This window comes from Balearica regulorum, chromosome 9 (assembly GCF_011004875.1).
Source record: "Balearica regulorum gibbericeps isolate bBalReg1 chromosome 9, bBalReg1.pri, whole genome shotgun sequence".
In the NCBI taxonomy this organism is placed as follows: Eukaryota; Metazoa; Chordata; class Aves; order Gruiformes; family Gruidae; genus Balearica; species Balearica regulorum.
This window is the reverse complement of record NC_046192.1, coordinates 4,498,074-4,514,592: the sequence shown is the minus strand read 5'-3', so window position 1 is coordinate 4,514,592 and position 16,519 is coordinate 4,498,074. Positions and strand designations below refer to the sequence as shown.

At 44.2% G+C, this 16,519-nt stretch overlaps 1 protein-coding gene across 3 annotated transcripts in view; it reads left to right on the top strand.

The window, feature by feature from the left end:
• The window catches only part of ARHGEF4 (Rho guanine nucleotide exchange factor 4), a 221,747-nt gene extending 213,166 nt beyond the window's left edge, over positions 1–8,581 (top strand). For all 3 annotated transcript variants that reach the window (XM_075760875.1, XM_075760876.1, XM_075760877.1), the window contains 7 exons: positions 392–571; positions 1,174–1,406; positions 2,740–2,869; positions 4,356–4,487; positions 5,545–5,788; positions 6,500–6,577; positions 7,470–8,581. In XM_075760875.1, the coding sequence (XP_075616990.1) occupies positions 392–571; positions 1,174–1,406; positions 2,740–2,869; positions 4,356–4,487; positions 5,545–5,788; positions 6,500–6,577; positions 7,470–7,627 (1,155 nt within the window). In that variant the 3' untranslated portion in view covers positions 7,628–8,581. The remainder of the gene's footprint in view (positions 1–391; positions 572–1,173; positions 1,407–2,739; positions 2,870–4,355; positions 4,488–5,544; positions 5,789–6,499; positions 6,578–7,469) is intronic.
• Positions 8,582–16,519: the final 7,938 nt, after the last annotated feature.

Here is a 16,519-nt window from a genome sequence, read left to right as displayed (position 1 = left end):
TCTCGCTTGAGTCAGCCAGGCACTTCCCAACCAGATCCGCAACTGGATTTAATTGGTCTAAATCTGTCAGTGCTGGGGTCAGAACACCCTGTAGCCTGCAGACAACGGTGTCTTTAATGGGAAACAGCACCTCTGGGACTCCTTCACGTGGGGATTACAAGTATCATTAAGTTACAGTTTAAGGCAGTGATGTAACTGTGGCTTGGATTCTACTTCTGCCATGGTTTGGGTGGTATTAGAGGAAATAATACCTAAAACATGGATGCCTCTATGCAGGAAGGGGGTACAGGAACCTGGTGTACAACTGACTACAGCCCGTGGGGTTTTCTGTTGATAATCAAAGGCCAGAGAGCAAATGCCCAGGACGCTTTCCAATTTGGTTTCCTCCTAGGGTTACATTAAGCAGTGCCGCAAAAGAGCTGACATGTTTACAGAAGAGCAGCTGAAGACAATCTTTGGGAATATTGAGGACATCTACAGGTGCCAGAAGAAATTTGTTAAAGCACTAGAGAAGAAATTCAACAAAGACCACCCACATTTGAGTGAGGTTGGCTCATGCTTCTTGGAATATGTAAGTGAATTTGACTTCACGGGAAGGGGGTAGCTGAGCATGGGTTAAGCCAGAGGATTTAGAAATTGATCTGACAGAATTGAAGCTCTGTTTAAAAAACCTCACCCCACCAAATTAAACACCACTACCCCCCTCCCTCCCCATTACCGACCTCTCAAACATCCTCTAGCTCTTGTGGCTGTGGAAAGAACATTTTCTAAGTGCCTCAGCTTCTGAGCACTCTACTCCCTGCCAGACCATGCTACCTCAGGCAAAAACGTAGGAAGATTCCAAAATCTCAAGCTGGACCTGAGTTTAACAGCTATAGTATTTTCAGGTCAGTGCAGGATCAGCAACTGCTGATCTGGTCACTAAAAACATTCAGCTGAGACAGCCAGAATACATGGAAATGTCTCGATCTCCCAGATAAGCTGTAACCTGTAATATACCCTGCCCGCTCCCAGCTTTAGGTCTGTGGGCTTCAAAGTCTGGAGAGGACACAAATTACCAAACAGCCCCACGTGATACAGGAGCAGGACCAACACAGGGAACTCACACAGCAGCTGGAGCCAGGCCATCACCGTAAAGAACAGAGATAGTAAATACCTTCATTTCCCTTGCAGCAAACGGAGTTTCAGATATACTCTGAATACTGCAACAACCACCCCAATGCCTGCATGGAGCTGTCCCGCCTCACCAAAGTTAACAAATATGTCTACTTCTTCGAAGCCTGCCGCCTGCTGCAGAAGATGATAGACATCTCTCTCGATGGGTTTCTGCTGACTCCCGTGCAGAAAATCTGCAAATATCCACTGCAACTGGCTGAACTGCTCAAATACACCAACCCCCAACACAGGTAGGTCAGCGGGGAGGGGAGGAACGAGACTGTTCTCATGGAAAAGGACTTATGCAGAATCGTGTGTTGAAGGCTGCTTGCCAAAAGCAGCCAATACCACAATTATTCTGTTACCCTGTAGAAATCAGGAAAAAAAAAAAAGTATTTTTCTATCAAATATGTAATTTTCCATTACAGCAGCACTGGGCATTCCTGTCTGTAACAGACCTGGAGTTGCAAGGTCCACCTTATAATGGTACTTTTCTATTTTATTTGGTCCATGCATCTGTGATACCAGCACATACATAACTTCAGAGTTAAATGTTTCTGGTGGTCATAGTGTTGAAAACTTTTCTCCAAAAGCAGTGGTTGAATATACCCCAAATGTCCATGTAACTACACCATGGCACATACTGGCCGAGTAGTAGTCATGGACTTTGTCCAGTGCTTTCCCAGTGGGAAGTCATGGCCTACAGCAGTCAAGCCATGCACTCGCGGTGCCTCTTCACCACTAGCTCAAAAGCCTCCAGATCCCTTGGTCCATTTCAGGGTGAAGGCACTGCCCTCAACTCAAATAACTGTGTCACTTAATCAAGCATCTGAAATAATTAGCTACAGAAATAAAACACAAAAAAATCTATATTAAAGTGTTTATATTGGTCCACTATGGCTTGACTTAATTTCACCTTCCTAATTACAGCACTGCTATTTCTCAGAATGGTTTTAAGCATGTCTTATTAACTCTGTAAGCATGTTGTTCTGAAGCTGATCTCTTAAACAGAAAGCTCCTTAATGCAGTGCACAGACGTTTTGAAAATTGTGTTAGAGAGACAAGTTGTGCAGAACAGCTGCTTCCCAGCTACTCCAAGCTCTGCAGGAGTAGCTGATGGGAGCAGGTGGTGTATGGAGGGGGCTTGATCAGCTTCTGTCCTACCCTTCCAGATAAACCATCGGCTCCTATTTGAAATGAAGCCTGCTAACGCTGAACTGCCTTGCCTATGCATGACAGTATCAGTCCCTGTAGGAAAAAAGGGGAATTATGAATACATAATATTGTATTTATACCTCTGTGGCTGAATTTAATTGCTTACCCCCCTCCTCCCCACCCCCCCCCAAATTTGGCTTGGATTTGTTACAAGACTATAATCTGTGCCTCAAAACTAGCAAGTGTCTGAAAAGCTGCCCACAGAAACATGTACCTCCAAGTTCCAGTATAAAACAGCTGGGATAACTGCAACTGGAACTCAGGTTTTCTGCTCGGCAGCCCTAGGCCATACTGGACTGTACTCCTTGGAGTGTAGGTACAACAAGCACGTGTCATTTTCTCATGCCTAACACCTCTGCCCTACCTTAGGGATTTTAAAGATGTCGAAGCGGCCTTAAATGCCATGAAGAACGTTGCTCGGCTCATCAATGAGAGAAAGCGGCGGCTGGAGAACATTGACAAAATTGCTCAGTGGCAGAGTTCAATAGAAGACTGGGAGGTAAGAAACTTAGATGCTCCATGAACTGTGTTGCCCCTCTTCCTCCAACAGCTTCTGCCTAGAGTAAAATCTTCATAAGGATTCCTATCTAGCCCTACCTCAGTTCTGCTGCCCCTCGCTGTGTGTGGTTTTTGGTGGGATTTTTGGGTTTTGTTTTTTTTTTTAAATTTAAACAGATGTGATCTTTTAGTACAACTGAAAAGGTCTAGCACACAACCCAGCTATACCAGCTGCCTCTGCATCTTCCCTGGGATTTTTGCTTCCCCATTTTCCTTGCAGAATAAAATTAGCATGTAGGTTGGTGAAATCCTATTATTTTCCTCTTGGACCCCATTTTATCTTGAGTGATTTCAAACTCTCAAGATGGGCAGAATTGCCCCTTAATGCTTAAGAAGCCACATTATTCTTGTAGAAAGGCAAGCTCTGATACAGCAAAGAGGAAGCCAAGGTTCCCTGTAGACTAAGTAAAAAAAAAAAAAAATTGCTAAATAAAAGAAAAGACGACTACTGATTTTCTAAATCCTGGACTCAATAAATCCAGACGGTCTCCCTCCCCAAGGATGTCAGACTAAATTCTCAGCTCTCTGCTTATGTGCTTCCTTTAATGTCAAGGATGGAGCAGCTGCCCTGAGCAGACTCCCTGGAAAAGGAGAATTTTTCATTTAACACACTATTGTTCTTATCAAATTCAGTTCCCATTCCCTGGGTGCTAAGGGCACAGTGTCTCCCTGCTGTGACAAGGAGTGTCCTCCAGCACTGAGGCTCCCTCTCATTCTCAGAGGAGAGTTTCATCAGCAGGAATTCAGGCCTGTCGTGGTTTAACCTGGCTGTGGCAGCTAAAACAACTGCACAGCCCTTCAGCTCGCTCCCCGCCCCTCCTCAGTGGGACCAGGGGAGAATCGAAAAGGAAAAAAAAAAAAGTAAGACTTGTGGGTTGAAACAAAGACAGTTTAATAGGACATGAAAGGAATAATAATAGTAATAATGATGACAACAATGACAGAATATGCAAACCAAGTGATGCACAGCACAATTGCTCACCACTCGGAGCCAATGCCCAGCTAGTTCCCGAGCTGCTCCGCCTCCTGGCCAATCCCCAGTTATATACGGAGCATGACATCATATGGTATGGAATATCCCTTTGGCCAGTTGGGGTCAGCTGTCCCGGCTGTGTCCCCTCCCAGCTTCTTGGGGGCTCCCTGCCTTCTCGTTGGCAGGGCAGTATGAGAAGCTGAGAAGTCCTTGACTGCTGGGCAGCAACTAAAAACATCAGTGTGTTATCAACATTATTCTCATCCTAAATCCAAAACACAGCACTAACCAGCTTCTAGGAAGAAAATTAACCCTATCTCTGCCGAAATCAGGACAAGGCCCCACAGCCACACAGGCCCCTCAGCCAAGTTAAGGTTCTCTGAGGCTACAGGCTTACTTCTTCTCCCTCGTTTTCAGATGGCCGAGACCAATCTGTTCTTTGTGCTGTTCTCAGGGTGAAGATGTCCTAGTCAGAAGCTCAGAACTCATCTATTCTGGGGAATTAGCCAAAATCTCCCACCCTCAAGCCAAGAGCCAACAGAGGATGTTCTTCCTCTTCGATCACCAGCTTATCTGCTGCAAGAAGGTAACCTCACCAGCCAGGCACAAATGCAATGCTAAAGAATTTAAGTGAACTCCCTCTCTACCTCTTTGTTTGCTTAATACTCACTGGAATCATACCTACTTCTGGCACAGAGATTATTTTTTTTTATATGTGTTCATTGCAGTGTTTTCTCTGATGTCCTGGTGGGTTCTGTGCACCTGAGGACAGCAATAAGCTACAGGAACTAACTACTGGCCTAATTCTTACAGCACTGCACTGCTTCTAGGCTTGGTGTATGGATTTATTTTACGCAACTCAAATATGAGCACTGTCACCCATTTTTCCTTTAAATATGGTTTGTTTGTTTTTTTCACCTGCACTGCCATGTGAGATTAATACAGTAGTCAGAAGGTAACTGCAGCATTGATGAAGAGCTGTGGGCCTTGACAGTCAATAGGACAATATTAACATCATATGCATGTCTGTAAGTACAGCCCATGCTATTTCTCATAACCTAAGTAATAAAAGAAATAATCCTTCAAAGAGCAAGTGAAAAGGTATCTTCTATTGGGATTTTAGAACTGAACATGCCAAATTTTTTTTTTGCATAATCCATGGCATACTGGTAGCTCCAGGTAACTTAGGCATGAGACCCTCACTGTTTTATCACTGCTCTCAAAGTTACTTGTCAACACAAAAAAACCAAAAGCCAGTTAGGATATTTTTGGCTTTCTAATTGGGACCATAGGATTCAAGCATTATTTTCTGACACTGGCTTAACAAGGCTTTGGGATCACGTGCAATAACAAGCTTGCTTCTCATTCAGAGCAGCTGATATCCCACAATGGTCAATGCCAGCCTATCCTGACCCCACCATTAGAAGAAACCATGCAATTCCCCTTACTGCCAACAGTGTCAACAGGAGCTCAGTGCTCTGCAATTCCATAGATTCAAATCCAGTATACATGTTTTCTTACAGGACTGTAATGGTTGCCAAGAAGATTAAATACTCCATCATATCAAAGAAAATGAATGTTTAAGGAAGGGACAGAACAGGAAACAGTAACATCTATATGAGTCTGTGTAATCTCTCTTACAGGACCTTCTGCGTAGGGACATCTTGTATTATAAGAGTCGGATCAACATGGATGATATGGAAATATTGGATATAGACGATGGGAAGGACAAGGACTTCAATATCAGCGTGAAAAATGCATTTAAATTGCACTGCCGAGACACTGAGGAAGTCCACTTATTTTGTGCAAAAAAGCCTGAGCAGAAACAGCGCTGGCTGAAGGCATTTGAGAATGAAAGGAGACAGGTTCAGCTTGACCAGGAGACAGGTATGGAAAGAATGATGCTGTGAGGCATAAGGTTTTTTGCTTTATTGTGTTGTTTTGGGTTTTATTCCCCCCTTCTTTTTTTAACCACCAGTCACTGCATAGGAGTGAAAGGGGGAAGCCAATCCATGCTTCAGTCCAGCCCTGGGCTGCTGAATTGCATATTCTGAATTAATCTGTGCAATTGAAAAAAAAAAACCAAACAAACCACCCTGAGCCAACACTGCAGTATGTCCTCAGGAAGGCTGATGTGTCTTTAATGAGTTCAGACAGGGCTGATAAACTAGTCAATACATTACACATACAGCTTCCGTTATTTTGCAGTACAGTGTGAGTGCCCAGTTTGGCTGTATCTATACAAAACACGTTCAGTCAAGGGTTTTCATTGCGAGAGAGGGTTTTCATTGTTCTGTCCAAATCCTGCTTAAGTCAAGTCAGACACATGATCTAATGAGATTTGAACCACAACTGGTCTGGAGCAAAGTGTGGGGGAAAGGGCAGGCAGTAAACCTTGTATGACAGGTAGGAAGGAGTTGTGCAGCACAGGCTGGGGGAAGCGGTATGTGCCCCTTGCAGCTTTGGGAGTAATTTCAGCTTGTGACCCCTTACCTCAGGCATTTTCCTACCCCTCTATTTCCCTTACTGTCCATGCCAGTGCCTTCCCATGACATACAAAATGACAACCTGCTGCTGACAAACTGTTTTATCTTCAAGGTTTTTCAATCACAGAGGTGCAGAAAAAGCAGGCGATGCTGAATGCCAGCAAGCAGCACCATACTGGGAAGCCTAAGGGTGAGTTGCACCTGCACCTATAAATGCTGCTAGAACTAGGCGGGGGGGTTTCTACACTTACTATGTAGGAATAGTTTCAATGAAGTGGCATTAACAAACTCTTGAGAAGACCAAATGGTGAGCTGTCATGTGACAATCTGCAGTATAGTTCCTGGCAGATTCAGGCCACTGGAGTCAGGAAACTATTCCTAACTACAGGAGAGCTGCTTTGCACCCAATTGCTGAGCACTGTGCCAGAAACCACAACTACACACAAGCAGGCAGCTTCTACTCAAAGGCTAGTTCACAGCCTTGCCCTGGAGCCAGGTTCTCCAAGCAGTAGGGCCTTCCCTTTATGAAAAGACAAGATTAGATTAAGTTTTGTGGTAATCCTTGTGATGCAAAGATGGTCATAAAGGTCCCTGCAGTGTGTGTGGGGGTCTACGCCTGCCTGGGCAGTTGTGCCTGTGGAAGATACTTTGAAACCTGTGATTTTTGGCAGAATAGTGTGGGTAGGTACCATGCTCAGCGACAGAGCTGTTTCTTAAAACCTTAAGAGACAAGGAAGATTTAGCAGCAGCCAGGGGAATGTGAACTCAAGCAACAGAAAGGAAGGTTCCTGTGCCTGTGGCACTCTCAGCTGAAGATTCTTGCTATCCCATTTTGTGATGCCACCACCCCTCTTCATAGTCAGAGGAAGGGATGTCACTTGCTTTCCTCTGGACCTGCAGAGAGGCAACCACTTGCTCACACTTCTGGAACTCCCACAGCGCCAACTCTGATCCTAAAAAGCAGTGCTGAAACTGAGGGTAATACTAAGACAAACCCAATTTACCCCCTTGCAGCTTTAACAGGGACTGGGCAAGGGAGCTGCTCTCAACTAACATGCTTCCCCATCTCCTTCTCATCACAGCTGTCACCAGGCCATACTATGACTTTCTGATGCGTCAGAAGCATCCCACCCTGCCTACTACGCTCCCTCAGCAGCAGGTCTTCATGCTGGCAGAGCCCAAGCGCAAGCCCTCGAACTTCTGGCAGAACATCAGCAGGCTGACGCCTTTCCGGAAATAAGGGCAGCCCCATGTTTGTGCCTGAACCCCTTCTGAGAAAGCACTTTATCTGTCAGTCCTGGGAGGTGGAGCCCAGGTTCTTCCAATCCTTTGTTTACAGAGGATGGCACATGTGCTCCTGCCTTCCCTATTTATTTCACAGACTGACTGACCGCATTGCTTCTGAGGTGAGACACTGTGTGTGTGTGTGCTTGCACACACATGTGCATTTGTGCCAGTCCCATGGAACCAGCCTTGCACAGCACCCCAGAGGCAAACTTCCAGAAAGAGATCACAAGAGGGAACCCAACATGTTTCATCTGAAAAGATTTTGCATGTCAGCTGTACTTTGACTCTCTCCTTCCCGCTGTGACCACTACTGCTACCTGGCAGCTGTCAGGGGATAGCAGCTGATCCACCTGCCAGCTCCGTGGCTGCTGACATGCTCAGAACAGTGCAGTCACTGACATGATACATTTTCCAGGGGGAGTTTTTGTAACCCCTTCTGCTCTCTGCCCACCCCACGCCCCACGTTGCTCAAAGACATGATCCTCCTACACCCGTCTAACTAATTCAGTTAGCCTTTGCAGGCACTCAGACAACAGTGAGTATTGCACTGTGACTTTTTTTCTTTCCTTTAGTTCAACACCACTGAAGAACTATATAGTACGTTAAACTGTGCCAATCAACCTGCAGCATGAGTAAAGTTAAAAAACAAACAAAAAAAAGCTCTCTAGTGGGTTTGAGTTACTTAAGTTAGTGAAAAATGTGCCTAATTAATACCGTACTTAACTCCTTAGATTCTCGTCTCTCCATCATTCTGCCATATTTCCTGGCCAATGAAAATGCTCATTGTTTGTAATGTGTTTATTTATGGTAAAAAATCAGAACTGTGTATTTTGTAAGTCTGTAATTGTTCTTGTCAGATGTTGTTAACTTGATGCCTGTTTTGTCTGTTTTATGATTTTTCTTTTTTTTTTAAGAAAGGTCAATATTTGCAAACCTAGCTCCCAGAAGTCAGAGTCTAGAGTTCAACTCTGAAAGCCTAAAACCGTGGTTGTTATGCAAATTCCCACAGACTCTCAATTCAAGGGGTATTACTACAGGTTTTTGACACCTTTAATAAAAAAATTAAAAATAAAAAAAAAAAAAAGAAAGCCACTTTAATAAGGCCTAAATTTGGCATTAAGAGCCTCACTTTAAGTACCCAAGTTTTAAACTGTGGCCAAAAAGAATTAATTAAAACTTTGGTTAGCAAAACCGAAAGATTTGCCTTACCATAGCAGCGTTAGAAGCCATACTGACTGAATTCCCTAGCTTAGGGGATCCCGTGACAGCGGAAGGAAGGCACTCACGCATTCCAACACCCTGCGAGTGGAGGGAGCACTAACTGTCTGCAGAGCTCAGAGTCCGGTGTTTGTTGATGCTGTAGCTGACCAAAGGCTGGTCATCCAGGGATATCTGAATTCAGTAGCATGTACAAAGTCATTCTTGCACTATATCTCCCCCCACCCCCCCCAACCAGGGGCAACATTTAATTTCATAAAGAAACTTATAAAAGTGACTCTCAGCCTGTGTTTGTCTCCAACATGTCTATCTTTGTGAACTTGTTTCTCTTCAAAGCCACTGCAGAGATTCTGCTCTTGCAGCTTAGTAAGTGACAGGCTCATCACTAGAAGCCACACTAGAAAGTTACCCTCAACAAAGCCATCCTTCAGATGGAAGACTAGTGCAGCACAGACGCTAGTGGAGGTGTGCTGGTCACTTAGAACACAGATCAAGGCTAGCAAGTCACCAGCTCCCACCTCCCAGCTAGTTACTTACATGGAAAGCACACCTAGGAAACATCAAAAAAGCCTTCAGGGGATGCTCAAGTCCACTTAGAGCACTATGGAATTAGAGCAACAGCAACCACCAAGAACTAAGAAAGATACTTGATAGAAGGCTCAGTTGCTCCTCCTAGGATCTGCCCACCTGCACAAACTGCACCCTGCTCCCCTGCCTTTCTTCCTGGGAAAATGCTACAGGGAGTGGTGTCATAACCCAAACACACACACCCCCTCCCCCCCAATTTCCTTCATGCAAAAGCACAAGAGGTATCTGTCCATGGAAGGTTTCAGCTCCCCCCCCAGTCACCTCCCAGCAATAGCGGAAAGTGAGGCTTACTGCAGAACTGTGAGATGCTGACTGCCTCACAGTGACCTGACCCAGCACACGCAGTTACAACGCTGGCATTTGTCAAAAAACAAACACCCTCCCCCCGCCCCAACCCAAACCCTCTAATGGCATGCAGCAGTTGGGAAAACAAGCCAGTGGGACATTGCAGAAACAGCCTTTAAACACTGCACAAACAGGTATGGTTCACTAAAACTGGGAGGGGAGAAAAACAACCAACCACCACCAAAAAAATTAATAATCAGCCCTCATCTGTGCATTACAGCTGCATTACCAGCCTTACAGTGCCCAGCCTTGCCCATCCTTTAAAAAAAAAACAACAAAAAAAAACCCACAACAAAAACTCCCCCCAAAAAAAAAACAAAACACAAAACAAACAAACCAACACCTCACCAAAACACCCCCCCCCCAAAAAACCACCCACAACCCACAAAAATCAAACACACCCCCCCCCCCCCCCCAAAACATAAAGAAGCCATTAACACAGTCCACTAAATTTGTGCCAGGTACCAAAATTAAGTAAGTGAACACCTCCTGACCCATGCTAGGTTATTTGGTTTGGACATTTGCCCCCTCCTCATGCACAGCGCCCCCCCCCCCCAGCTCAACACTACTATGAGCTGCCTGTACCCAGCACAGCTAAAACCCCCGGGCTGCAGAGACACAGTCTCAGGTGCTCTACCCAAGACAGCAAATGGTGCTCCTGAAGCCTGTTCCCACTTCTACTCCAACAAATCACATAATGCCCTTTTACAACAAATGTTTATTTGCCCCAACAAGATTATGCATCTGCGCACATACACACACGTGCTTGCCTGTCAAGGGACCAACCCAGTGCTTCCTGCCAAACTCTAAGGCATAAGCTTAAGCCCAAGAAGTGCTGCTGTACTCACCCTGAGCAACGCTCCAGTGGGATGTCACAATATCCATAAGGCTGCATTGCCACAGCCTGAATAGGGTCAGACAGTTGCAGCCAGCACCCCTCACTAACAGAAGGTAATTGTTGTTTTCGTGTTTACCTCAGTGTCTGCACCCTCCTTTCCTTAGCCATGGCTTGTTTGTTTTGATTGGCCAGGAAGAAACATCTGTTGGCACTGACATGATCACTTTTTCTGAGCTTATCAGCTTTGCAGCAAGTGGGGAGGGAATGCTGGATTGGACCAGTGAACCTAAGGCTGGAAGGGACAATTCCCTGTGTCCATGTCCCTGTTCCCCCCCCGCCCCATGCACACCCCCTCAAAGCAAGAGCAGCTGTGAAGCTGCATGATGCTGCTCATGGTCTTGTCCAGTTGCTATCTTGTGTGTGTTCCTGGAGATTTCCCCCCTCCCCCCAAAAAAAAAAAACCCCAAACCTCTTTGGCTCCCCATTCAATAATACCTCACTGTCCCCATTAGGGAGAGGGAAAAAAAAAAAAACACCACACACACACTTACATCTATTCAAAGTTTCCCTTGCTGCAGCTTCTGCTCTGTTTTAAATTTGTATGTTGCTTTATACACTCCTCAGCTTTACATCTACATTGAAGTCACTCCAGACCAACTCCTGACCTATTCTACTGAATGAAATGAGGTGACAGTGGTACAGTACCCTACAGTGCTTTGGAGGGCAATTAAAAAACCCCCACCCACCACCCCTGCCCCCCTCCTGGTAAAACACACATGAGAATTGGCTACTCTTAATTACCTGTGTACCAATACTCTGAACAGTAAATATGCATCAAGTTGTTTAAATCAGATTATTTACCATCTCTTCCAGAACTTACTCTGTATCTGACCAGTGCACACAAGTGAGAGAAACTTTTTATAGAAAGCTAAGTGCCAAACCAGACTTGTCTGGCCAAACAGTACACCAGTCAATGAAAAGAAGTTATTTATTTCTGGTGGAAATACATTCTTTACTTGACTGCCTATCGGTACTCTTCCTAACAAGTGTCTTCAGGTGGGATTCTAGTCTTGCAAGAACCATCTGGAGCTAGGATCCGATCCCCTATGCAAGACTGAAATCAGGTACAAAAGCTGATCACACTGACAGAGATGGAACCCTTGTAACACAGCAGGTGGAGTTACAGCAGTGACAGTGATAAACAGGTAAGAATCAAACTCGCCCTGCTCAACATACCTACCCACACCCTGGCATGCAACCAGACCACTTCGTACATCTGAAGATAAGTTCATCAAGAAATGCCATCCTTTACTTCCTGATTCTCTAACCACAAAACCTATTATTTCCTGAATAAACTGTGTATCAGATCATGTGTAACCTTCATTGGTTTTAAACGATTAGACACTCAAAAGTTATAGCCTAGGTCACTGATTAAATGGTAAAATGTACATGTGTTAGACAATGGTAACAGACTAACCAACACTGAAATTTCCTCCTCTTCACTCTGGCCCCTGGATTTTGAATGGATTTACTCACATTATACTGTCAATTAAAATTATCAGGGAGAATGCATGTGTAGGACAGAAAGCGCTTGCATACACATTACCCAGATTCACAAGGTCATCATCTAAACTTTTAATAAAGGGGTTTTCTGGCATATGACAAACAGGTCAAGTACAGCTTCTATCAAGCTTTCTGAGCTGAATGGACAACACAATCTTACCAGATTCACAAGAAGAGTCCATTTGAGGCAAGAATAAGCAGAGCTGTGAGAATTCAGCACCTACTCCTCCTCCTCTGGAAATGAACCTTCCACCTGGCCAGAAATGCAGGTTTTCATGCAAAATAAACTGATGCTTCTGACATGAGTGAGACCATCTGAACAGCACCAACCATTCTGGATTTCAGGGTAGAACCTACCTACCTACTAACAGAAAGACTTCTGCACTGAGTTACACAAAGAGGACAAGAAGATTTGATCCTGGGTGGTTTGGTTTTGTTTGTTGGGGGTTTTGGTTGTATCTGTTCCTCCCCTTCTGTACCTATTCATTTAGGATGCTTCTCTTGGGAAAAACAGCCATGTTTCTTAATGAGTAAAATCTGCCCTGACTTGGGCTAGTAAGACACAGACTTATGTAAAGCTGGTGAACCAATCAGAAGAATGATTTGCTGAAGCTACAAGTAAAATGAAGAGAACCAGTGGCTGCTAACAATCTAGTTTCTGCTCTGACAAAAAAAAAATAATCTTTGAACTATTAGTTTGGAATAACTAAGTCAGAAAAGGTGGGTATATACACTAGGAAAAATGCCTATGCTTCAAGTTTTGATAGCATCAAAAGCAGCACAAACCGTCCTTGTACTAAATCAAAATAACAAATAGAACAATTCCATTGAGCAGCCTGTAAGATCTTCTCTGTTTTGTCTGTTACCTGACAGAAGACCAGTGGGGTGTAGGGTGGGGGAGTCCTGTTTCTGTCTGGCCTAGTCCATCACCTCGCTGCTATACCCTGCGGGTCATTCCAGCTGCCCAGGGCACTGCTCTGCAAAACCGGCACTTCGGTCTGTCATCCTGAAGCCCGCAACGCGCAGGCCACCTGCAGCTGGGTGTCCAAACAGCTTCCTGAAAACATCAAAGCCAGGCCTCCCTGTCACTGATCGGGACAACTGAAAATTGAGGCATCTATGAATAAGACTCCAAGAGAATCTCAGCTTCAGACTGAAAAACGCCTCATTTCTTGGGATGCCAGAATGACAGAAATTAGCTTTTCTTAATAAAAAGGCCTTTCACCTTTTGCAATATATGTCAAAATATTGGGCCGTGTGCTCCTCTACATTTACTGCACTGGAAGCAGACCTTCATGTAACAACAGAATTAAATACATCAATCTTGCCACTGATTTTTAAATATCAGTCTTTTGAACAAGTATTGTACCACTAGATACACAGACTGCTTAAGAACTTTGTCAGCATTTGTGAGGTGGTAGAGCTTCCAGCAAGTGCTAATTTCTTATTTTAATGTTATTACTTCAACTGTTTTCAAGTCTCATGTCAACTTTTGCTGTGTACCTGCTAGCGAGGGTTATGACACTGCCATACCTGTTTGGACAGCACATACGGTAGTACAGTAATTCCTAAAGCTTGAAGAATGGAGCTGCTCACACTTCATTCAACTGCTGGAGCCTCAGCCTGTACCTGCTGCTACTCAAGTTTTCTTCTAGAGCTAGCAGGACTTGCCACTGCTATTGACAAGTAGCCGTTATCACGTCACTACGACCCTAAGGTCTCAACTCTGATACCCAGTACAAGGTCCCTGTCCCCAGAGCTCCCAGCCTAAGCGAAGCTGTAGGATCAGCTCTTCAGGTAAGTAATGGGTTAAAGAGCTTTGGTAATGCACAGAAATTAATTGGAAAAAATGTTTTCAGATTATTTTAACCCACTGAAGGTGCAGTGTCATTCTTTAGTTTGGTAGTGCAGGGGAGGGAATCAGTCTTCGAAGCAGCAGAGACAAATCAACGCAACTCATTCCAGAGCTAAAGCTAGTGCAAGAAGACAGTCACAAATCTGACATGGCAGAGGCTAGAATGCGCCCCTGTGTTTTTCTGTGGAGTGCTACACAGATCAGAGTGGGGTATCAGGGGACGGCCTACTGCCAGCTCAAGAACAGCAGCAACCTGCATTTCACTTGCCTTGCTGTTCACAGCCACACAGCTTCAGGCTCAGGAGAGGCCAAGGGGTGCTCCAATCACAACCTGCCCTGCCTTGGGATTAACACCTCGCACCATACTTTATTTCTCATGTCTCCCACGTTTCCTTAACAAGCTACATTTACTAAAATCCCATGTCTTTGGCAGTCTTAGTGGTTTTCAGAGAAATACAGGCTGCTTGTTCTTTTTCCATAACACTCCTGTCATTTTCCTCCCTGCAACTACACCACTCTTCTCTGCACGTCGTGAGCTTTTCTTTTGCACAACTTTGCTACCAAAGCAGCAACCTGTTTTACAGCCTGTGCAAATGAAATATCTGTGATACTTAACCCAGCCTTGTATACCTTTGTGTGTGACTATTTACATATACATTTGTCAGATGGGAAATAAACAAGTTATCAACTTTACTCTTGTCTAATGCTGTAATCCTCCCGTAAAACATTGACTACTGAGTGTACAAAACAAGCCTCTACATCTGCCATAATCAAATGGAGATATGTAACAGTTATTCTGCTTAAGAGTTCCTTCTATCTTTCCATATGTGCTTCTTCACCCTTTTCTTAGAGGTAGCAGCCTGCCTAATTTATAGATTTTTTTAAAAAATTTAACCTCCAACAACCTGAAACAATACACTGGCTATCTAAATCACACATCAAGAAAAACCTTACCCCAGCTTCAGTCATGTTAGCATTGAAAGAGGGTACAGCATTTGATATCAACCATGAAGCTCATGCAATCACAGTTCTTACAGTCAGGCTGGTAAAAGCAAAACTATGGAAAGGTGTGTTCCCCTCCCTCCTTCTGAAGCATCCATTTGTCCACGTATTTTACCGTTCTTGCCTATAAAAGAACAAGCTATTGTAAACCACTACAAAATACATTAATATAGCCCAAAAATTAAGGCCCAGCTGCACTAATTTAAGCTGACAGTTGGGCTGCTCGGTGCCAAGTTTGTGTTTGAAGTGTCTTTTAGCCCACCAAGGTCTATAGCTATAGGCTACTTGTACTTGTGAGGCTCAGTCTTCCCTGTAGGCCTGCTACTCTCTCCATAATAGACAACACAACCTCCTGCAGCTACCAGAGACCTCTTACTGCTGTGCAATTTTAAAAAAAATTTGTTTTAAAGTACTCACACAGACCCCATTCTATTCTGGATGATTAAGACAGGACAGCTAATAGCCTGAGGGATTTTGAAATAAGATCCAGGACAGCGTTTAGCCTCCCACACAGGTCAGACATTTTAACCGTGTACTGCCGCAACACCATCTACTCCAGCACTATGACTGATATTTCCTACAAAGGAAAATTCCCAGCTAAATACTAATCAGTACATCACTCCTGGTTCCTGGGGAGCTCACCAACAAAACTATTTGTTGCCTTTGTCTACAGCGAGCCACAGAGTTTAGAATCTAGAGCAAGATATTAGAAAAAACAAACTTTCTTTTCATCCACAATTAGTTACAAGAAGACTTGAACCTCAAAACTTCTTGCCTTATTTCCAACAATCACTAACCGAATGGTTACTTTTCTGGAAGGGGCTCTGGTTGTTATCAAGCATTCAAAGCTGCCTCTAGAGTGGAGTTCTTATCAATACATCTAACCTTCACAGCAAAGAGCTAACAGCCGCTCATCAGCAATATGTGGGAGAGTAATATGCATCACAATGTCCTTGCAAAATGAATCAGAAGAGGGGAGAAAAATCAAACCATTATTGACCCACCATTTTGGTAGTTCCATAGATACATTTAAGACAAGAAAGAAACCCCCATATACAGACTTAAAAGTTCAGTACCACGTTGTTATGAGCGTTAGATACAGTACAGAGTAATTCTTCACAACAACAGACCACCACAAGAACAGCTACACCAGAATCCCTCCCATGCAAGAATGATCAGCATCATTCTGAAGAACAGTATTTCCCCTTTGTATCCTCCCAGATTCCAGCAACCCACTGGTTCAGGATTATGAATTTTCAACAGGTCCAGTGATCTGCAAAAAGACCCCCAAACCTACCTCCCTGTAAAGTAAGTGATCCCAGGGTAACTGACCAGCAATTAGCTTGAGGTAAAATTCACTGAAAAAAATATCTGTCCATGGAATACCTAGTGCTTGGCTACTATTTTAACAGCTCAACTACTTGACTGAACAACAA